The sequence below is a fragment of the Sinocyclocheilus grahami genome, unplaced genomic scaffold (assembly GCF_001515645.1).
Source record: "Sinocyclocheilus grahami isolate Dianchi unplaced genomic scaffold, SAMN03320097.WGS_v1.1 scaffold1099.1, whole genome shotgun sequence".
NCBI lineage: Eukaryota > Metazoa > Chordata > Actinopteri > Cypriniformes > Cyprinidae > Sinocyclocheilus > Sinocyclocheilus grahami.
In genome coordinates this window covers 131672-155196 of record NW_015506278.1, presented here as the reverse complement: position 1 = coordinate 155196, position 23525 = coordinate 131672, and the positions used below count along the sequence as shown (strand labels likewise).

Below are 23525 nucleotides of genomic sequence, written 5' to 3'. Positions count from 1 at the left end.
TCTATCTATCTATCTATCTATCTATCTATCGTTCTATCGTTCTTTCTATCATTGTATCTATCTATCGTTCTATCTATCATTCTTTCTATCGTTCTATCTATCGTTCTATCGTTCTACCTATCTATCTATCTATCGTTCTATCTATCGTTCTATCTATCGTTCTATCGTTCTTTCTATCATTCTTTCTATCTATCTATCATTCTATCTATCGTTCTATCTATCATTCTATCGTTCTTTCTATCATTCTTTCTATCATTCTATCTGTCTATCATTCTATCTATCTATCTATCTATCTATATATCTATCATTCTATCTATCTATCTATCATTCTATCGATCGATCATTCGTTCTGTCTATCTATCTATCTATCTATCTATCAATTGTTCTTTCTATCGATCGTTCTGTTTATCTATTTTAAAAGGTATAACATGATTATTTTGCTCAAAAATCAAACTATTATTGGTGATTATTGTCATTTTATTATAATTTTTTTCTTTACATTTAATTAGAATTATTGCACTTTCACGTAATCACAAATCAAGAGAAAGTTAACTCCAATGTTGCCTAGTCTGTGTTTTTTCTGCAGCATTGGGCTACGTTTACACTGTTGCAGTGGGTTGTTTTTTTAGTCCATGTGTTAAACATTCCCCCCAGAAAATGATTTCGATGGGAGGGGACCCACCGACAGGGGAGAAAACCACCGAAAAGCAGTTAGATACGCAGTTAGAATGCTTTTGTTTCGCAGACCTGGCAACCCTGGTCAAATGGCAGATTTAGTCACAGCAAACAGCACAAATGACCACCTGAAAGAAAACAGACTGGCTGTATTACACTTTTACTTGAGTATAATATCTCCATTGAGATTGCTCTAACTTACATGTTTGCCAGTGTTTTCAGCTCATCAGCACGTTTTCAGTAATGAAGAGGGAACGTGTATGCGTGGTTGCCATTTTGGGAAGTTTACATAAACCACTGGGCAGAAAATGTATCGATTTAAGAGAAAAGCTCAGATTGGGGATTTAAACTATTTAAATCTGGCAACCACAGCCATAAAAGCCTGTGGAGGCTTGTTACCAATGCAAGTGGCATATTAAAATGAAAGATTTTCAGGATAAATAACCAACAGTTAAATATTGCAGATGATTATGCTTAATAAACTGACAGAAGCAGAAATCGTGATCCTGATCAAAATGCGGTTTATCGCACAGCCCGACTATCCAACTAAACTTTCTTTTTGTAATATAATTTAGAGTGTGAGATTTATGGGACGTGCCCACAGCTGTGCAGGAACACTAAGGGCAGTTATGAGTGTTTCTGCGCTGATGGGTTTCGATCAGTGGGAGAGCAGCCGGGAGTCGAATGCGCTGCTGAGGGTAAGGCCTTTCAATCTGAAATTATTTATCCTCTTTTTTTACCTTCTATAGCCTAAAACTTTAAAATTTGACGAACATTGGTAAATAGGAATGCACCTTTAGAAGTCATAGAGGCAAACTCCTCACCTTTCAGTGACAACTCACTTTTTTTAGATCAAAATGAGGGGGGGTTCTTGCAAGGGTACTTGTGATCTTACAAGGGTAAATAAAGAACTGAGACTGGTTGCATAAACTGTTTAAACTAGTCTTAAAAAGTTAGTCATCTAGTCAGACTGGTCATAACTTTTTTTAATTTAGTTATGAAAAGGTAGATTGGTCTTATTTGTATTGGAAAAGTAAGACTGATTACTCCTTGGCAACTGCTAGTTGGTCAAACTAGTTAAGCCACAGTCTTAACTAGGGCTGGGTATCGAATTCGATACTTTTTAGGTACCGACCGAATTGCATGAGAACACAGACAGACAGCACTGGAAGCTGCTAATGCTCATCAGTAAATCAGTGGAAAATAAATAGAAATCATGATTCTGTCTGAGCTATGCATTTTAAAACGAACACTAACTAGTGTAAATGTAGCTAACAGATGTGTAAACTGAAGACTATTTGAGCTTTATTAAAACTATTTTGCACTGATTTATTGTGTTGGTTGCATTTTGTTCCTTTGTGCAGTGGCTCAGGAGATGAGTCTTTGAGTTTGTATAAACATCAAGCAAGTTAAAATTGATTTCATAAAATTGGTATCGGAAAAAGTATCGTTCAGGAACCGGTATCGAAGTCAAGGTATCGGTATCGATTCAATCCGATCAAGAGTTTAGGAGCTCAGTCGGATCGATTAAGGCGTTTACATGAAGCCTTTTCAGTCTGATTGAGCCATCAGTCCAATTACCAGCGGATTATTTGGTTGCATGTAAACGTAGCTAGTGTTGCAAAGTTCATCAGTTATAAAACTAATTCTATTCATCTATAAGCAGCTCAACAGATGCAATAGTATGATTAATTAGCTCAAGTCAGTTCAGTGTTATATTAGTACCACTGAGATAATATTATAGTTTGTATTAATATTTTGAATTAAGTTTATTTTTGCATTTTAATTTTAGTTCAATTTAGTTGTGCGTATCATTCATTCATTTTATTTCAGTTATTTTTAGTACATCAAGTTAAACTAAATTCTAAATTCTGAGAAATTTTGCCTTGGCAACTAGCTGAAAAAAAGAGTTTCCTTTTTTTGTGTTTTATTTTATTGCAGTTAACGATTATTTTAATAAAAAAAAAATTCATTTTAGTTTCACGTAATTATAATAAACCTAGGTTCAATTCAGTTCAATGACAGTGTTGATGCTGGAAAGTTCCTCAATCACAAAGACAAATTTGATTCAGCTATAAAGCAGCGCTACAGAAAATGATCAGTTCGTTTTTCATTCTGTCCTTGGCATGGAGTATTTTCTGTCTGCGTGAAAGCAACACAAGAAGTGCGCAGCTATGCCTGCACACAACTTCGAAACAACATTGGCACACCATTAGAAGTTGAAATGCTTCCTGTATGTATAATGTGAGGTGTTTTCTGCCCGTCTGCAGATGTGAAAGAGTGTGAGATTTATGGGACGTGCCCACAGCTGTGCAGGAACACTAAGGGCAGTTATGAGTGTTTCTGCGCTGATGGGGTTCGATCAGTGGGAGAGCAGCGGGGAGTCGAATGCGCTGCTGAGGGAAAGGCCTTTCATTTATCATCTTTTTTTACCTTCTATAGCCTAAAACTTGAAAATTTGACGAACATTGGTAAATAGGAATGCACCTTTAGAAGTCATAGAGGCAAACTCCTCACCTTTCAGTGACAACTCACTTTTTTTAGATCAAAATGAGGGGGGGTTCTTGCAAGGGTACTTGTGATCTTACAAGGGTAAATAAAGAACTGAGACTGGTTGCATAAACTGTTTAAACTAGTCTTAAAAAGTTAGTCATCTAGTCAGACTGGTCATAACTTTTTTTAATTTAGTTATGAAAAGGTAGATTGGTCTTATTTGTATTGGAAAAGTAAGACTGATTACTCCTTGGCAACTGCTAGTTGGTCAAACTAGTTAAGCCACAGTCTTAACTAGGGCTGGGTATCGAATTCGATACTTTTTAGGTACCGACCGAATTGCATGAGAACACAGACAGACAGCACTGGAAGCTGCTAATGCTCATCAGTAAATCAGTGGAAAATAAATAGAAATCATGATTCTGTCTGAGCTATGCATTTTAAAACGAACACTAACTAGTGTAAATGTAGCCTAACAGATGTGTAAACTGAAGACTATTTGAGCTTTATTAAAACTATTTTGCACTGATTTATTGTGTTGGTTGCATTTTGTTCCTTTGTGCAGTGGCTCAGGAGATGAGTCTTTGAGTTTGTATAAACATCAAGCAAGTTAAAATTGATTTCATAAAATTGGTATCGGAAAAAGTATCGTTCAGGAACCGGTATCGAAGTCAAGGTATCGGTATCGGTATCGATATCGAAACTTTTTGAACGATACCCAGCCCTAGTCTTGACATGGTGGCTATGAAACTGGCCCCTGGTTGATTCAATAAGTTTTGTATAGTATTTTCTTTAGTCTTTATTTCAAAAACTATGTCTAAAAAGGGTAATATTTTATGTATTTGAGGTCTGAGATGTGGGAACGGTGACGAGAGGGAGGGCAGACATTTTGCATTTTAAGTCAGCATTGCCGTCTAATCAGCCAATATTGTCTTAAATAGCCTGCATAGCACTTCATCTATTATAACAAGGGATTCTGACCAAATCTACTCAATCTTGATTTCTGTAAAATGTTGAATCAAGATGGGGAGTTTTTTTGTGAAAAATGACAGTTTTGGACATATAAGGTAATAATATATATATATATATATATATATATATATATATATATAGTAACTACAAATGAGCATGTAAAGCAAATATCCATGTGGAGAAATTCCGTGTGGAGCATGCTCCCGCAATCCACGCAATGTTCTCACCTTTTTTCCCCTTACCTGTTTGCATCTCTGTAGAAGACAGCTGCATTTGTAGGCAGCAATGCAAGTCTAGGCTTTGACATCACCGTTTCTTTCGCTCTCTATCATTTTTTCCCACAGGAAATCCTCCCGTCTTGTTATTGCCTGATAACGTGCGGATCCGTCGATTTAATCTCTCGTCAGCGCAGTACTCTGATTATGTGGATAATGCAGAGCACATTCAGGCACTGGACTACCTGTGGGATCCAGAAGGCCTCGGCCTAAGTAAGACAATATTCACGGGATATCCCATCTAATATGACATATGCTTAATGTTTTGATGCAGATGCAGCACAGGGAAGCCCAATCTACAGCACAATAAGGCAAAGCCAGTGTTACTTTAGTATTCTTTATATACTATTACAGGATTTCTTTTGAAGAATGTTTTGAAATCCTTACCAAACCAACCTAGGTTTATGAAAACATGATCACCGTTAACACTGTGTTATTGTGTTTCTGTAATCAAGTTATGAATGCACACTGAAACATATTTCTACATCTTATTTTTCAGGTATAGTGTTCTGGACAGTGTTGGGACGAGGCTCTGAGTTCGGTGCGATTAAGAGGGCCTACATGACCACGTTTGATGACCATGGAAATAATCCTGTGAAAGAGGTGGACCTGAACCTCAGATACATCTCCAGTCCTGATGGCATAGCTGTGGACTGGATCGGAGGGTATGTGACATGCTTTTCTATACTTTACTTGAGCGCTGATGCAGATTGTCTAACTGGTTACTGGGACAGTTCCAGAGAAATAAACATCCCTTCTGCTATGCATTTTGTCTTTTCCATTAGCCATATTTACTGGACAGATGCTGGGACTAATAGAATCGAAGTGTCGAAACTGGATGGACGTTACAGAAAGTGGCTGATTCACAGTGATCTTGATCAGCCAGCCGCTATTGTGGTCAATCCTGGTCTAGGGTAAGAATATGAATGAGAATATGAACGAAACTATATATTTACTATGTAGTAATGAACTTTGTAAAATTTTGATTTTTTAGGTCTGGAAAAGTCATGGAAATTAAATAAATTAATCTTATAAAATAGTTGTTTTGGGTTGATATTGCTCATGTATTGAGCTCATGTAGAGATTTATGAGTAAAGATTAGTGCTGTCAAACGATTAATGGCGATTAATTGCATCCAAAATAAAAGTTTTTGTTTACATAATATATGTGTGTACTGTGTATATTTTTTATGTACAGTATATATAAATACGCACACATGCATTTATATATTTAAGAAAAATATGTTATGTTTATAGATTAAATATATTTATATATGATATAAATTATATGACTATAAATATACACATGTAAATATTTTCAAAATATATGCTGTATGTTTGTGTATTTATATATACATAATAAATATACACAATACATACACATATATTATGTAAACAAAAACTTTTATTTTAGATGTGATTAAAAAATTAATGTTAAAAATTAAAATATGACATGAAAACCTGTATATGAAAACATGAACACTGTTAGAGTATGATTATGATGCAGCAATGTTAGATGCATCCAGAAAGGAATAGCTGCCTGAGGTGAAGCTGAGTGACTTTATGCCCATAAACTGAAGCCCGTTCTATGACACATCCTATGATTTTAATCAGATAACTTAGATGCATAACATAGACGTAACATTACAACTTGTATCTGCACAAAAGGATGCAAATGCCCGTGAACTTTAAGTTACGTGCTAATTAATATATATACAGTATATAGTGGTTTTGCATTTGTCTTTATACCCAAGAACAACTGTGTAGAAACCACAGGTGAATTAAGTTGAATAAAAGCACCTGTTCCTCAGTTCTTTTTCACCGCATTTCTTTTAGCCAAAGATAATTCCTGTAATAGCAATAGTAAATGACTGTTCAAATTCTCTTGCAGTGCTGAACCCCTGTCAGGGTGTCTGCAGTCACCTGTGTTTGCTGCGGCCAGGTGGATACACCTGTGCCTGTCCGCAGGGCTCCACACTGCTCTCATTCAACAAGAATGAATGTGATGCCGGTAAGAGATGAACACACACCTACTGCTGTTAGTTTGAGATGAGCTGATTGGCTCCATTGCATCCCATCAATACATTTCATAACATACATGCATGTGCTGCATCTGCTGCTGCATGATTTCATTATTGTCATGTGATGTTTTGACTTCAGTGCTCTGATAATTGTGATGAAAGTGAGTGTTTGACTTGTGATGTGATTGCATTGTGACTGTGTTGCATTGCCTCGCACATGCAGCCATCGAGGCAGAGGTGTCCATGCCACTTGCATGCAGATGCATGAATGGAGGAACATGCTACACTGATGAGGGAGGCCTGCCGAAGTGCAAGTGAGTGTGAACGCTAGTGTAGAGCATCACAGCCGCCCCGCTGATAGAGTTATTTAAAGGGCTCATATCATGAGGAATTTTCCTTGATATTGTGAGATATGTTCACTGTTCTATGAAAACTTGCTGCAACTTGTAGATTGTATATACAACACACTATATTAAAGAAACAGCTATATATATACAGTATATATATATATATATATATATATATATATATATATAGTCGGGTCCATATGTATATGGACACCAACACAATTTTTTGTATTTTTGCTGTTGACCAAAACATATTCAAGTTACAGTTATATAATGAATATGGACTTAAAGTGCACACTCTGAACTTTAATTTGAGGATATTTGAGGCCAGATTAGACTTAGCCAAAAAACATCTAAAAAAGCCAGACCACTTCTGAAAGAGCATTCTTTGGAAATTAAGATCAACCTGTTCCAGAATGATGGGAAGAAAAAAGTATGGAGAAGGCTTGGAACAGCTCATGATCCAAAGCATACAGCATCATCTGTGAAGCATGGAGCAGTGTGATGGCATGAGCATGCATGGCTTCCAGTGGCACTGGGTTATTGGTGTTTAGTGTAAAAAGTTTAAAATTTCTAAAGTTTAAAACTTTCACTGACTTTTACATTAAATGTAAAAGTCATTACATTATATCAAACAGTCTTTAATAAATCCACATAAAGGTAATCCACACAAGGAAGGCTTGAAACACATGTACACATCGACAAGACCGGACAAAGACAAACTGAACAGACTTGAACTTAAGTACAAAGGCAAATGAGGATATTTAATAATAACTAAAACTAGACAAAAAAACAATAAGACAAAAACTAGATCAAAGAACACGAGGAGAGAAAGCAAACAAAAAATCCATAAGGTGTGACAATATTCTTGTTCAACCCCTTGAATTAAAGCTTAAAGTCTGCACTTCAGTTTCATCTTGATTTTTTAATTTTAATTCTATTCTGGTGGCATACAGAGCCGAAATTGTGAAAATTGTGTCAGTGTCCAAATATATATGAACCTGTGTGTGTGTGTGTGTGTGTGTGTGTGTGTGTGTGTGTATAGATAGATAGATAGATTGTTATTTTAATTATAAACATAATTTGTCATACACAAAACCTCTTTATTTAGTTATAATTGACTGATATTTAATATGAAACTGCATCATTTAATTTATTACTTAAATATTATTTTAATAATTAGATTAATATTGCAATTTAAAAAAAAATTTAAATGACTCCTGAACTTCTGCAACATATAAATACAATAGTCGCAGATACAATACGACTATGTGAACACAAATGACAATCATCATGAAAATCTAAAAATATGCAGTAAGTATCAGATTGTAGAAAGAACCATTTTTGTCAAAGCCATACTGTAGATTGTCTGTAACGGTTCAGTGTTTATGCTCCTCAGGTGTCCATACGGTTACTCGGGTAGTTACTGTGAAATGGGGAAGTCTAGAGGTGCTCCTGCAGGAACAGGTAAACAAACCCTTCCTTGTTAATTAGTTATTATTAGTTTCATTGTAAACACATTTGCTCACGGTTTGTAACATGTGATGTTGTTATTTATCAACTCTAATTACTCTATCCGTCTTGTTACACATGTTAATTTCAAATGAAAACTAATGAGACTGCACACATATGTCTTACATACTGTGTGTGTGTGTGTGTGTGTGTAGCTGTGACCGTCCTGTTAGCAGTGGTTATTAGTCTGATTACTGGAGCTCTGGTTGTGGGAGTTTTCCTCAACTACAAGCGCACCGGCTCTCTCATCCCGTCAATGCCTAAACTACCCAGGTACAACACAAACACGCCACTCAACTACCTACAGTTCAGCTATATGACTTCATATTTTATGACTTCAGTTTAAGCAGCCAGTCTCAATGTGCTTTTAGTGCATGTATGAATATATGAGTGTCTACTGTCAGTATTGTGACTTATTTTGGGGATTTTGCTGCTTGAAAAATGCTTTATTTCTCTAAAATAAATGCCACTTGGTTTGATATTTTGCTCATCTTTACGCATGGTTTACAAAACTGTTCAAAAGTTTGGGTTAGCTAAAGTTTTTAAATGTTTTTGAGTTGAAACCTCACCAAGGCTGCATTTATCTGATCAAAAATACAGTTAAAATATTGTGAAATATTATTACAATTTAAAATAACTATTTTCTTTTTGAATATGTTTTCAAATGTATTTTTTTTCCTGTGATGCAAAGCTGAATTTTCAGCATCATTACTCCAGTCTTTAGTGCCACACGATCCTTCAGAAAGCATACTAGTATGCTGATTTGCTGCTCGAGAAACATTTCTTATTATTTTTAATGTTGAAAACAGTTGTGCTGCTTCATATGGTTTTGTGGAAACCACGATACGTTTTATCAGGATTCTTTGATGAATAGAAAGTTCAAAAAACAACATTTATTAGAATTTTTTTTTTTAATTGTATGCATGCCTTTACTGTCACTTTTGATCAATTTAATGTCCTTGCTAAATAATAGCATTAATTTCTTTCAAAAAAAAAAATAAATCTTACTAACCCCAAACTTTTGATTTTTTAATTTTAATTCTATTCTGGTGGCATACAGAGCCGAAATTGTGAAAATTGTGTCAGTGTCCAAATATATATGAACCTGTGTGTGTGTGTGTGTGTGTGTGTGTGTGTGTGTGTGTATAGATAGATAGATAGATTGTTATTTTAATTATAAACATAATTTGTCATACACAAAACCTCTTTATTTAGTTATAATTGACTGATATTTAATATGAAACTGCATCATTTAATTTATTACTTAAATATTATTTTAATAATTAGATTAATATTGCAATTTAAAAATTTTTTTAAATGACTCCTGAACTTCTGCAACATATAAATACAATAGTCGCAGATACAATACGACTATGTGAACACAAATGACAATCATCATGAAAATCTAAAAATATGCAGTAAGTATCAGATTGTAGAAAGAACCATTTTTGTCAAAGCCATACTGTAGATTGTCTGTAACGGTTCAGTGTTTATGCTCCTCAGGTGTCCATACGGTTACTCGGGTAGTTACTGTGAAATGGGGAAGTCTAGAGGTGCTCCTGCAGGAACAGGTAAACAAACCCTTCCTTGTTAATTAGTTATTATTAGTTTCATTGTAAACACATTTGCTCACGGTTTGTAACATGTGATGTTGTTATTTATCAACTCTAATTACTCTATCCGTCTTGTTACACATGTTAATTTCAAATGAAAACTAATGAGACTGCACACATATGTCTTACATACTGTGTGTGTGTGTGTGTGTGTGTAGCTGTGACCGTCCTGTTAGCAGTGGTTATTAGTCTGATTACTGGAGCTCTGGTTGTGGGAGTTTTCCTCAACTACAAGCGCACCGGCTCTCTCATCCCGTCAATGCCTAAACTACCCAGGTACAACACAAACACGCCACTCAACTACCTACAGTTCAGCTATATGACTTCATATTTTATGACTTCAGTTTAAGCAGCCAGTCTCAATGTGCTTTTAGTGCATGTATGAATATATGAGTGTCTACTGTCAGTATTGTGACTTATTTTGGGGATTTTGCTGCTTGAAAAATGCTTTATTTCTCTAAAATAAATGCCACTTGGTTTGATATTTTGCTCATCTTTACGCATGGTTTACAAAACTGTTCAAAAGTTTGGGTTAGCTAAAGTTTTTAAATGTTTTTGAGTTGAAACCTCACCAAGGCTGCATTTATCTGATCAAAAATACAGTTAAAATATTGTGAAATATTATTACAATTTAAAATAACTATTTTCTTTTTGAATATGTTTTCAAATGTATTTTTTTTCCTGTGATGCAAAGCTGAATTTTCAGCATCATTACTCCAGTCTTTAGTGCCACACGATCCTTCAGAAAGCATACTAGTATGCTGATTTGCTGCTCGAGAAACATTTCTTATTATTTTTAATGTTGAAAACAGTTGTGCTGCTTCATATGGTTTTGTGGAAACCACGATACGTTTTATCAGGATTCTTTGATGAATAGAAAGTTCAAAAAACAACATTTATTAGAATTTTTTTTTTTAATTGTATGCATGCCTTTACTGTCACTTTTGATCAATTTAATGTCCTTGCTAAATAATAGCATTAATTTCTTTCAAAAAAAAAAAAAAATCTTACTAACCCCAAACTTTTGAACGGATCTAGTCATGTCATTCATAAACCCTGACATCTCCTCCTCCTTTGCCAATTGATTTTTAATGTCAAACTGAGAACTTATAGCTTGTCACAGTAACACAACATCAAAACAGCATCTAGTTAAAGATTATTAGGTTGCTGATTACTAAACGTCTCAGGTTACTTATGTAACCATGGTTCCCTGAGTAGGGATTATGTGGATTTTAGAAAAGTGGGCAAAGCATAATGTGCACACAATTGAATACCGTTCTAGGGGTTCTCGTGGCACCCTGAAAGAGCAGCCCATAGATAGAAATAGTGTATCCCCAAACGCTATGTCTAAGGCTATAATGCTGGAGTGGCTAGCAGTAAATCTGTAGCTGAGGGAGCAACATCCAGCTCTCAACGAGAGGGAGCTCAACCTACAGCATGTTCCAATGGTGGAACAGCTAGCAGTTATTCAGCTGAGGGAGCAACACACCCAGTTCTCAATCCGAGAAGGGGGCTCGACCTTCTCAGGGAGCGCATCAGGGAGGCAGAGGAAGGGCCTAATCCACCTGATGCTGCTGGTTCCAGGTGCTCTTGCAGTTCAAAGTTCCCATGAAAGGGAACTTAACCTACTGCCTGAGTTCTGTGTTATATTGAATATATGTGTTATATTTGCAATGACTTCACTGATTATATCAAATTAAGCAACATTCAATATTGCGATGGTTTTAATGTTCTTTTTATTTCTCTGTGAAGTTTCCACTTAATTAGACTAGATGGAAGAAAGCATTAAGATGTTTATATGTCTCTGATTTAAACTTCAATAGCAGAAACACTGTTTGAGTTGGTATCATTTTCATGTACCATTTTTTTCTCCACTGTTTTTCTGTTTCTCTTAGTCTGAGCAGCCTGGTGAAGTCGGCAGACACAGGAAATGGAGTGGCATTTCATTCAGGTGACAATGTCACGATGGACCTGGAGCCTCAGACTCTGGGAGTGTCGTTCATCGACAGGGCCATGCAGCTGGTAAATGGTGGTCTTTTGTGTCGATTTAACAGTAACTCCTGACTCCTGGATTGTTAAGTGCACTCAGCACATTTTTCTTGACTTATCACAGTGTTAATGTTTCATCTTTTCCAAGACTTACATTATCAGTGCACTAGTTTCTAATGGGATTCTGTGTACACTGCATAAATATGGCTTATCTTACTTAGTATTTTTAGAATATTTAGAATATTTTACTTACACCACTGGCAGTTAATCCCCCGCCCCCCCGGAAACAAGACTAAATTTATTATCGTTAGCTAAAATTGAAAACCATAAAAAACTATTTAATTACTTGAAATAAAACTGACTAAAATATAAAATCCTTTTTTATGTACTATTATAACATTTATTAATATTTTAAATGAGTTTTTATTTTGTTTTCCATTTAATTTTAGGTTAGGTTTTGGTCATTTTGTCATTTTTATTATTTTTTATTTTATTTTTATTTATTTTTTCTATTCAGCTGTATTTCAATTTTCATTACTGGAACTTAAACATATTTATTTTTAATTTTTATTTTTCTCATTTTATTAAAACTAAATCAACTAAAATTACTGAAACTTGGGAGTTAAAATGAAAACAGAAAATCGAATTCAAAACGTTAACAAAAATTCTAATAGCATTTCAATGATACTGAAATTTTGTCACTAAAAGGTATCATAATAAACCATCAGCAGTATTTCCACAGGAGAAATGAAATGCATGTGGACAGGAATATTCCCATAGCTGTAAAGCATGTAAACGTTATTTTCAGAATAAAGTTTTAAGCAGAATATGGGTCTTAATGTGAGAATGATGCGCATGTGGTCAAAGTTGACGTTGTGTTTGTGTCAGATGCAGGATGAGCAAATGCATGGAGCTGCAGACGCCAGCTCTTCATCACAGCCGTCTCCTTTCGGTCCTCCTCCCAAACCCCAGAAACGAGAGAAACTGAGCGCCTATTCACCAACAGAGGACACCTTTACAGACACGGCCAACCTAGTTAAAGAGGACAGTGAAATATGACCATCACACACGGGAAAATACAAAGAAAAACTCCCTTTGCACAGAATCTATTTTTATATGCAGCCTACATACGACAGAAATCAATTTAAGATTATTTTTGAAACAAAAAAAAAAGTATAGATGAAATGTTTGTATATTCTACAGAAAAGAGACTTTGCCTTCTGATACTTTGTATGCCAATTCATGTTGTATGATTCTTTTTTTTTATTATTATTGTGACGTCATATTTGTATATCTTTGCACTAATGCTGCTGAAGGAGAATGTTATGAATATTTTGTACATTTGTAAATTGAAAAGATTTTGTTTGATAATATCCTCTGGTCAGATGTTATTTTGAAATAGATTATTACTTATTCCTGGAGATTCGCGGACACACACACACACACATATGCCAACGATACTGAGTAAAAGTGCTTTGAGAGCCAGCTGAGACTTTGCCATTTGATCTGATTATTCGTAAAGGAATAGATCACCCAAAAATCATAATTCACCCTCAGGACATCCAAGATATAGATGAGTTTGTTTCTTCATCAGAACAGATTTGGAGAAATGTAGCATTGCATCACTTGCTCAGCAATGGATCCTCTGCAGTGAATGGGTGCCGTCAGAATGAGAGTCCAAACAGCTGATAAAAACATCACAATAATCCACATCACTCCAGTCCATCAGTTAACATCTTGTGAAGCAAAAAGCTGCGTGTTTGTCAGAAACAAAGCCATCATTAAGGTGTTTTTAACTTCAAACCATTGCTTCCAGCTAAAATACCAGTTCACAATCCATAATAATGCTTCCTCCAGTGCAATTTTTCGTTTTTCTGATATATCTGTCTGATATATATCTCTGATATATCACTCATGTGCAGATCTACTGAGAGCTATTAAAGGAATAGTTCGCCCAAAAATGAAAAAATCGGTCATTATTTACTCTCCCGCTCCAGTTGTGAGTAGTAAGTTGTACAGCAACTTTGTTTAAGGAACTGACACCAAATTGCATGATAAAGATCTGCTTATTTTCCTCAAAATGACAGCATATGGGTTTCAAATGAAATAATGACAGAAATTGTGAACTACTCCATGCAGAGAAAGGGACTCTCATTAAAGAAAGTCTGAAAGTATGATAATGCACTGACATATTCCGCTGTAAACACATTTTAATAGAAGTAGAAGACATACCACTTCTGTTTTATATATTGAAATAATACTTGAAATTTCCCAGTTTATATGCATGTGATTCTAACTGTGATATCTGGAGATCTCTGATGTCCCATCAGCGTTTCAAGGGCTTTTCATACTTGCTTTCCCATCTGATGAAGTGCATGGGCTGTGAAGTCAATATATTTGAAATGATTTTGTATATTAAAGACAGTAAAAAAAAAAGAATATTATGAATTTGTTCATCTTGACATGCCGATTATGTTACTGTTGAAAGGAACTGGAAACAAATTAACGCTGCTGTGAAAAATCGAATAAATTTGTTTTATGAGAAATTGTAAGATCTTTTTGATGTACAACAAATACACACACATACAGAGTTCTGGCATGAAGTCCGATAGGTCTAACTCAATCTGACCTAATGACACCATTATCACATGGCACAGCTGTATATATATATATTTCTCTTAATTGATATATTATCCATTAAGATAAACCATAAAATATTAAGGCCAACATTATATAAAATGTATTTTATATATATTACACATTTCTCTTTCTGTCTGTCCCCCTTATTGCCACATGGTACTAATAGGCTAAATGATGTGGGTTGGGTTAATTAGTGAAGGCAGGTGATTCTGGTTACAAAGAAGCCTTAAAGAACTCTGCAAAACTTAGTGCTGATTGAGAGGGTTGAAGAAATGAGTGAGTGAGTGAGTGAGTGAGTGAGTGAGTGAGTGAGGGAGGGAGTAGTGATTGTGCAGAGTGTATGTTTTGTAAAAATATGCAGGGAAAAATGAAAGCTTAATTTTTGGGGGGAGGTCAGTGGGCCTGTGCTTGATGAAGAGCTTTGAGATCTATGCTCTTGGTTCTCTTTAAGCCTGGTCTTCACTATTTGCAAAACATGGATTTTTAAGAGTGTTGAAGAGTTTTCCATTTGGAAGATTTCCTTAATTTGAGTCATTCCTTCAAAGCACATTACCCATATACTTTGTTTTTTGTTGATGAAATAAGTACTGACATGATTTTAAAGTCTAGGTGAAACCATATGTTTTCTGTATTGCAACATACATCCAATTGTAATGGATTATCAAAAAAAGAAACTAACTAAAAAATGTTGGTTGTATGTATTGGTTGTTGATGTGATGTTGAGATGTAGGTGTTGGACTCAAAAGTGGAAGCAGATAATTGTGAGCTTAGGGTTGAAGCAGACTAAATGACTGGAGTATCCATTTTTGATAAAAAATGACATGGTCAAACAAAAAAAACATACATGACTGTTGTTGGACACCAAAGGGTACTTTATTTATGGAAAATGCAACAATATATAAAATGTATTTTTATTTGATTGTATTTTTGCACCGCCCTGCATTAATGAAATCCAATACTTTCCTTACTAATTTTTGAGGTGCTGATTGCAAAAATAGTGCCTTTTTCACTCTACGCATCACTTTCTCACAAAATATGATGCATTTCATAACATTTTTTGCTTTCAACAATTATTTATAAGGTGAAGAATTCTTGTATTCCTCCCTAATCAGCAGAAAACTTGCCACAAAGATATTTTTCCAATCTTACACTGGGTCAGGTTGCAATCATTTGTTCAATTCACAGTCCATTTTCACATATATGAATGATTCTGAAGACATTTTTTATGCCTAATCCTGATTTCCACTTTTTCCGCTACTTTGCAGATTGCAAGTTAAATGATATGAAACACTTGACATTTAAATGTTGCATATGTGATGAACTCGCATGCTGATTTTTGAACTCAGCATCATCAAATTAGATAATATTAGGCCTTTTTTTGGCAAATCAGCAGAATTGTTTTCATAATGCAGGGCTGGGTGATCATTGTTGCATACAGCAATCACAGTTTCAAAGACAAAACTTCACAAATCAGATAAGTTGAGCTGCAGTGGCGTTTTCAGCAAATCTCTGTAGAGATATTCAGCTCTCCTTCGTGGAAGGCATTAAATTGTTGGTGAAGATGTCTGATATACATGTCGGCAGGTACGAGAGGGGAATCCAGAGGAACTTGGCGTCCCAGCCTGCGCTGTAGCGTGTTCGGGGATAACGCGCTGAAAGAGCGTGCTGCATACATGACGTCACTTTAGAAAGATCACTGCTGGCCAGAATCTTCATTGAGAACTCCTGCAACTTTATATCTGGAAAAAATAATTGAGAGAAATTCAGAAATGTCACTCGAGTTCAGTCTGTACAACAAAACAGCATCACATGAGGCTCTGCTTCAAACATTTCCATCTATATAAGGCGGCAAAAATGGTTTAATATAATTAAAAATAGACTTTTTTTGTGTGTGCAGTGTATTTTAGAGTGTCATTGCATTGATTAGCAATACGCAAATGCTAAACAACATTGAAATTGAAGTTGTGAGTGCATGTTTGAATGCATCACGATATCAGTCTTCAAATTCTAAAGTAGTGTTGCATGAAATCTGCACTGATATGACATTAGAAGCACTCACAGTCCTGCAGGTATGAGTCTCCATAGGCTCTCCTGACCTCTGCTGGGAGGTTGTTCCACCGTTTCTTCAGATCATCTTCAATGAGGCTCAAATCTGTTATTTGAGTTTTGAAGAAGCCTGGTTCAATGATACTTACCTTCACTCCAAAGTGCATCATATCTCTCCTGACAGCAGCAAGAGAGAGAATAAAATGATTTTGAAGACATTATTAGACATTGAATGAAAGATGCAAATCTCTAAGAAGTTGAAGTATGGGTAAGGTTTAAAAGTTTTACTCAATGAAATGTCAACGTGTTTCAAGGTTAACTTCAGAAAGACTGAAGTTGTGGTCTGAGGTCTTACAAAGACAAATGACAATACATGGAAATTGATTTTGTTGGCTGTTTTTAATAAAAGTCAGATGATATTATCAGCTTAATAGCAATATAAAATATATTATAAAAAAAATATAAAATACATTTTAATTAATTTATTAATTATTAAATGCATTATGTATTTGTTAAAATTGTATTGATTTATTTATATTTAAATATATATTTTTTAAATGAATACATGGTGTATTTATGTTTTTATATTTGAAAAAAAAATCCATGATGACCTGCAAAATTAAAAATGGATAAATAGACAGATTATTTTATTGTCAACATAATAGAATAAATGTAATGTTTTATTATTTGTATTATTTTTATTTGTAATTATTACTTTTTATGTATGTATTCATTAAAATGTATTTATATCTATTTAAATAAATAAAGATATTTAATAAATACATACATTTATTTAAAAAAATATGTATTAAATAAATAAAAATGTAAGCCATGAGGACCTGCAAAATGTGTACTTTTTACAAAACATGCTAAAAGGCCTTGCTGACATGTCTCGAAGTTTCTTGTTAATTGCCTAAACATACCTCAAGCTATCAGAGAAGGCCTCCACACCATATTTAGCGAGACAATATCCTCCCCCGATGAGTGAGACTCTACCCAGTATGCTGGCCACGTTCACCACCCGACCACGAGCCTTCTTCAGCAGAGGAAGACACTTCAGAGTCACCTCGATAAGACCGATGAGGTTTACGTCCAGAACCTTCTTAAAGTCCTCCAGCTGCATCCATTCCATGGGGCCGATGGGGACCGAGATGCCAGCGTTGTTCACCAAACCCCACAGACCTGACACAAGAAAAAATAAAAACATGCTAATCACACAATGAAAAGAATAGTTTACTCACTCTCGGGCCATTCAAGATGTGGATGAGTTAGTTTCTTCATCAGAACAGATTTGGAAAAATGTAGTATTGCATTAGTTGCTCACCAACGGATCCTCTGCAGTGAATGGGTGCCGTCAGAATGAGAGTCCAAACAGCTGATAAAAACATCACAATAATCCACACCACTCCAGTCCATCAGTTAACATCTTGTGAAGTGAAAAACTGCATGTTTGTAAGAAACAAAATCTATCATTAAGACATTTTAACTGTTGCTTCCGGATAAAATACGAGTCCTCTCCATAATACTGCTTTCTTCAGTTAAAAAGTTGTCTCGACTGAGAGAAATCAGGAGAGAAATATGCACATATCAAGCACCGTTTACAAGCAAAAAACAGTCCTAAACAAATGTTTTGGTGGATTTTGATGTGAAAGGACAACAGAAAATGGGCTTTTTCCACCGGAGGAAGCGTTATTATGAATAATGTACTTGTATTTTGGCCAGAAGCAACGGTTTAAAAATGCCTTAAAGAAGGATTTGTTTCTTACAAACATGCAGCTTTTCACTTCACAAGATATTAAAAAAAAAGAGTCTTATGGATTACTGTGATGTTTTTATCAGCTGTTTGGTCTCTCATATTGACGGCACCCATTCACTGCAGAGGATCCATTTAGACTAGTCTTAAAAAGTGAGTCTATTTTTTTCTTCTTGAAGACTGGTCATTACTTTTTTAATTAAGTTATGAAAAGGTAGATTAGTCTTATTTGTATTGGAAAAGTACGACTGATTAGCCCTTGGCAACTGCTAGTTGCTGCAGTAAACTGTCAGCAAATATTAATTTTGGGCTGAACTATCCTTTTAAGGTCAAAGGTCACCGAGGTGTGCAAACATGTCAGGTGCTATATGAGGAAAATAAGTCGTTCTATAATAAATGATGCAGCTTTGGTTTGAGAATGGCATTCGCCTGAAGATGCTCCTCCAGGTCAACTAAAAGCGCTTGTCCAAGGGTTGCAGATTTATGAGTTGGTCAAAGTGCCTGTATCTCGGCTTTATCTCTCGCTGTGCTTGACTCGAGCTGGCACCCTATCTGACTGTGCGTCTCACCTCTCTCCCCGGTCTCGCTGCGCACGCGCTCCAGCGCACTCTCCACGCTCGCGCTGTCGGTAACATTGAGCAGAAGCGTCTTGAGTCTGGGGGAGGCCGCCGCGCGCAGTCTGGAGGCACCAGGTTCCGTGAGACACGCGGCGATCACGTGAAACCCCCACCGGTCGAGCTGCCGCGCCGCGAGCAGCCCGAAGCCGCTATCGCAGCCCGTCACCAGGACGTGTTTCTCGTGGATGCCGCTGATCTGACGGAGGTCTCGGAAGAGCCAGACCGCAGCGACGAGCGCCAGAACGGCCAGAGAACAGCAGCAGCAGCAGCACAGCAGATCCGCGCAGAAGAGCACCTGCGGAGGGAGACGGATGAAGATGTGCTGGATAAACACTGACCTTTCCAGTTGTTCTATGATATGGAGGGCCATTACTCAAAAGTAAATCATTAAATAAATGTTGAAATATATAAAGAAATCGTTAAATACATAACTGAATACATAAATAAATGCATAAATAGATAAATGCATAATTAAATATGTATTATTTATTTATTAACAATAAACAATACAATTTATTATATAAACAAACATATTTATATATGTCAAAAATGATTAAAAATGTTCTTTTATGCCAAAAATCATTAGGATTTTAAGTAAAGATCATGTTCCATGAAGATATTTTGTAAATTTCATACTGTAAATATATCAAAACTGAATTTTTGATTAGTAATATGCATTGCTAAGAACTTTAAAGGCGATTTTCTTAATATTTTGATTTTCAAATAGTTGTATCACAGCCAAATATTGTCAAATCCTGACAAACCATACATCAATGGAAAGCTTTTTTTTTTTAAATGGACCCTTATGACTGGTTTTGTGGTCCAGGGTCACAAATGAGCATTTTTCTCAGGCTCCTATGTTTACGTTCAGTTATTTCACTTTAATGGCAATGAAAAGAAACTAGGCTATTCATTGCCACTAAAGTGTCCGTCCCCGCCCCGGTCCCTTATGTAAAGCGCTTTGAGTGCCCAGAAAAGCGCTATATAAATGTAATGAATTATTATTATTATTATTAAGTGAATATACATAGGAGCTCATTTTAGAAGAAAATTTCAAATCGGCATTTAGAGGCTTTTTCATCTGAACTCTTCATATAGACTTTTACTTTGCATGTCAGGCAACATTTTTTTCCACTTACACACTATAGTGTACAAAAACACTGCACTGAGGAATCCAGTGTTATCCAAATGTTATTAAAGCAAAATATAACTCGAAAAAATTGATTTACTAGACATGTCCACGATTTAAGGCTTTTTCTCAAATTTTTTTAATTCCAAATTTTTCTGACCTTTAAATATTTACCACGGTAAAAGCAATTATAACAAAAAAAAAAGTTATTGTTATTACAATAACACGGTGACATTGGTATTTGACCCTGCTTTCATCAATCAATCAATAAATAATGGCAGAAATATTTGAAAATGTATTTATTTAGTTTTTGTTAATTTATTCAGATTTGTATTCATTTATTTTTTTTATTTATATACGTTTATTTATAGACTTTATTTATTCATTTAGATTTTATTTAGAATTCTATGTGAATCTTTTAAATTAATTTTATACAAATCAAGTGTATGTAGATATTTATGTATTTCTTTTATATATATATATATTATTAATATAGGTTTTTTTCCCAGGTGAATTTTAAGAGATGGTGTTTACATTCTCACCTGAACAAAGTCCAGAAGAACCTATCAACAAGGGTACTTTATTAACTTTTAAAGAAAAGACAGGAGAGCAAAAGTTGTGATAACACTTTGAGAGAAAAAGTTACATTTAAATGTACCCTTGGCGTCCTCACTAAGACCGAAAGTGTGTGGCTGGCAGATTCCTATTTAGTAGTTATTTCAAATGAGCTTGTCGTGTAACTGTGAGAAAGTTTATACGCATGAACTTCCACTGGGACTGAGAAGATTAAACTGATTAGCCTACACTGTAAAAAAAAATCCGTTAAATTTACGGTAAAAAAACGGCAGCTGTGGTTGCTGGAATTTTACCGTAAAAAATACGGTAGCAACGTTTTAAGTTTTAACTTAAATTTACATTTAAATACCGTAATTTCATTAACTGATATAATGTTAATATACCAACCTATTGAAGAACTGAAATCTGTTTTGTACCTTTGTAATACACTGATAACCACCAAATGCAGGTGATGAGAAAGTCACATGATGAACCAAAGCCCATCACAAGCAGCTTATAAATAATAACATTTATAGAATGTGTACAGTGTCATTCACACAAACACTAAACACCATCATGGTAACACACATGACACTGAAATAATGCAATAAACATTAATTTAACAACATTAGGTGTAACACACAACCCTAATATACAAAACTGATAAGAAAAAAACTAAGAAACATAGTTATTTCAACAAAAAAACATCAAATTTTAAATGTAATGCAGGGAATTCTGGGAATGTCAATTTACGGTTATTCACTGTAAATTATACGTTTTTTTTTTCACTTCCAAAAATGGTATACTACCGTAAAATTAATGTCCAATACATGTAATGTCCAATACAGTTTTTCACCGTATATAGTAGGGGAATTTACCGTTAACCATTTAACAGGTTTTTACTGTAGCATTTTTACAGTCTTTTACCGTTAAATTCACGGTCATTTTTTACAGTGTATAGTGCACAACCCTGCGGTCAAATGGAGAAATACAATGTTTGGCTGTCTGATTCTCACAAAAAATATAACGCTACATTTCGACCAAAACAATTACCATATATATAAAACTATTATGATTCTTTGCAGTAATTTTATGGCAACTAAGCACGTTTTTCTTTAGGTTCTCGTTGGTCTTCATTAGCTTAATGCAAAATTGCATGATTTAATTCAATTCTAAATCTAACACGATTAATTTTTTTGGAGTACAGAATATTTGCTATATAGAAACGACACATTTATAATTTAATCCGTTTAATATAAATGCTAAACAAAAACGTAATTATAGACCGATATTTTAACAGCCGCAACTATAATTGTATGTTCTCTCATTTCTGTCAATGATTTATTGCAAAAATCATTTATAGCTTTGAACACTGAAATTTTCATTATCATGCACACATTAATTCCTACTTTGCTTTATACAATAATGAAATAAAGACACCGATTATCTGATTGTGTTCAGAACTGACAAACGTACCATTATGACTAGTGCAGTTATCAGTACTCCTTCACTGTGAAAACCAGCAGATCTTTTGTTTCTGAGCTCCCGACTCCCACTGCTGTCCTGATCCCGGTGCGCTGAAGAGCTCAAGGGCCACAAACCCACTGCGGGGCCAAAGGGCGCCAAATGCAATAAACGTCACTGAGCTTGTGCAATAAACCACAAGGCCTACTTTATCTTCTCTAAACATTCAATATTTAATTGTGTACCCATGTATTACTAAATCTGTGGCCAAAACAGGTGGTGAACTGACACTTGGTTCGGATGTAGCTGATTGAAGAACACAGGCCTCTCACAAGTGTGATGCTGCTAAGGTGATGGTTAGTAAAGTGTAATAAAAGTAACTCTGTATGTCATATACATTTTTAAAGAAAGGTATTCAGTTTTGTGCTTAAGTAATCATATCACTTGTTTAATATTCTCTAAAGAAAGTTGAGATATTTTATATCCTCCTGAGAACCAGAAATAAAAAGCTTTGTGAATTTAGTATTTTTTTTCATGTCATTACATTGTTCAGAGCATAAGAAGAAAATGGTAAAATAACATTTTTGAAAAATTACATTTTATTTATATGTTATGCTATGTCCTCTGTAGAGGACACCAGGACTCAGTTTTTCTAAAATATAAAATGACAAGAGTAAACATGAAAAGGCAAAAAAAAATTAAATCACCAATCAATTTTTTTTATACCTAGCTTTGTTTAAGGATGGTTCTCAACTATGTTATAAAATATATAACAAAATGATTTGATATACCATTTTGCTTTATGAAATATGTGTGTAAAAATTCCATAAACTGGTTTTCCCATTAAGCACAATGTTATCTATACACTATCTAATTTGCATATTAAAGTGCTGTTGGGACAGCATGTTGAAAAAATAAGGGTAATCATGGGAGTAGTAATTGGCCAGATTTTCATAATAATATCTAATCTTTCATAAGAATATTGATATATCATTTGTTTTCCTATTCAATTCGTTTGTCTCCCAAAATGTATAATAAACATGCGTTTAGTCCTGGTGTCCTCTACAGTGGACATGTATGAAATTATGTCCTGTTTCATAACAGAAGGTCATATTTTGATTTGAAACCCCATAACATTTTCCTGAGATGTTGATGACAAACAATTTGAAAATTAATCAGATTTAAATTATAATTACAAAATATCCTAAATTAATGTCAGCCATTTTTAAAAACCAAAAAGAGGGAGTGGCCATGGTGAAACATCCAATATGCGTCCGAAATCGCATACTGCTTGGTAGGTACTACATTTGAATTTGAACGTACTACTCGACCGTTAAAAAAGTACGTTCTATATAGTATGAATGTGAGTAGTATGAATGGAATTCGGACGTACTACATCCGCCATGTTGATGTTGTCACGTGACA

General features: G+C 34.9%; 2 protein-coding genes across 2 annotated transcripts in view; one reads left to right on the top strand and one right to left on the bottom strand.

Annotated features, from left to right (window-relative positions):
- Nucleotides 1–12955, top strand: part of lrp2a (low density lipoprotein receptor-related protein 2a) — a 121737-nt gene extending 108782 nt beyond the window's left edge. Inside the window, exons 63-73 of the mRNA XM_016252285.1 lie at nt 1250–1373; nt 4485–4628; nt 4915–5080; nt 5201–5329; nt 6051–6052; nt 6306–6425; nt 6659–6749; nt 8182–8249; nt 8450–8567; nt 11803–11929; nt 12791–12955. Coding sequence (XP_016107771.1) covers nt 1250–1373; nt 4485–4628; nt 4915–5080; nt 5201–5329; nt 6051–6052; nt 6306–6425; nt 6659–6749; nt 8182–8249; nt 8450–8567; nt 11803–11929; nt 12791–12955 — 1254 coding nt within the window. The remainder of the gene's footprint in view (nt 1–1249; nt 1374–4484; nt 4629–4914; nt 5081–5200; nt 5330–6050; nt 6053–6305; nt 6426–6658; nt 6750–8181; nt 8250–8449; nt 8568–11802; nt 11930–12790) is intronic.
- A 2954-nt stretch (nt 12956–15909) lies between these two features.
- On the bottom strand, nt 15910–22448 carry rdh1 (retinol dehydrogenase 1). Its single transcript, XM_016252293.1, has 5 exons — nt 22113–22448; nt 18905–19247; nt 17506–17764; nt 16596–16759; nt 15910–16275 (listed from the first exon to the last, which is right to left on the bottom strand). The coding sequence occupies exons 1-5, from the start codon at nt 22113–22115 to the stop codon at nt 16058–16060; spliced, it is 987 nt and encodes a 328-aa protein (XP_016107779.1). The 5' UTR covers nt 22116–22448; the 3' UTR covers nt 15910–16057.
- Nucleotides 22449–23525: the final 1077 nt, after the last annotated feature.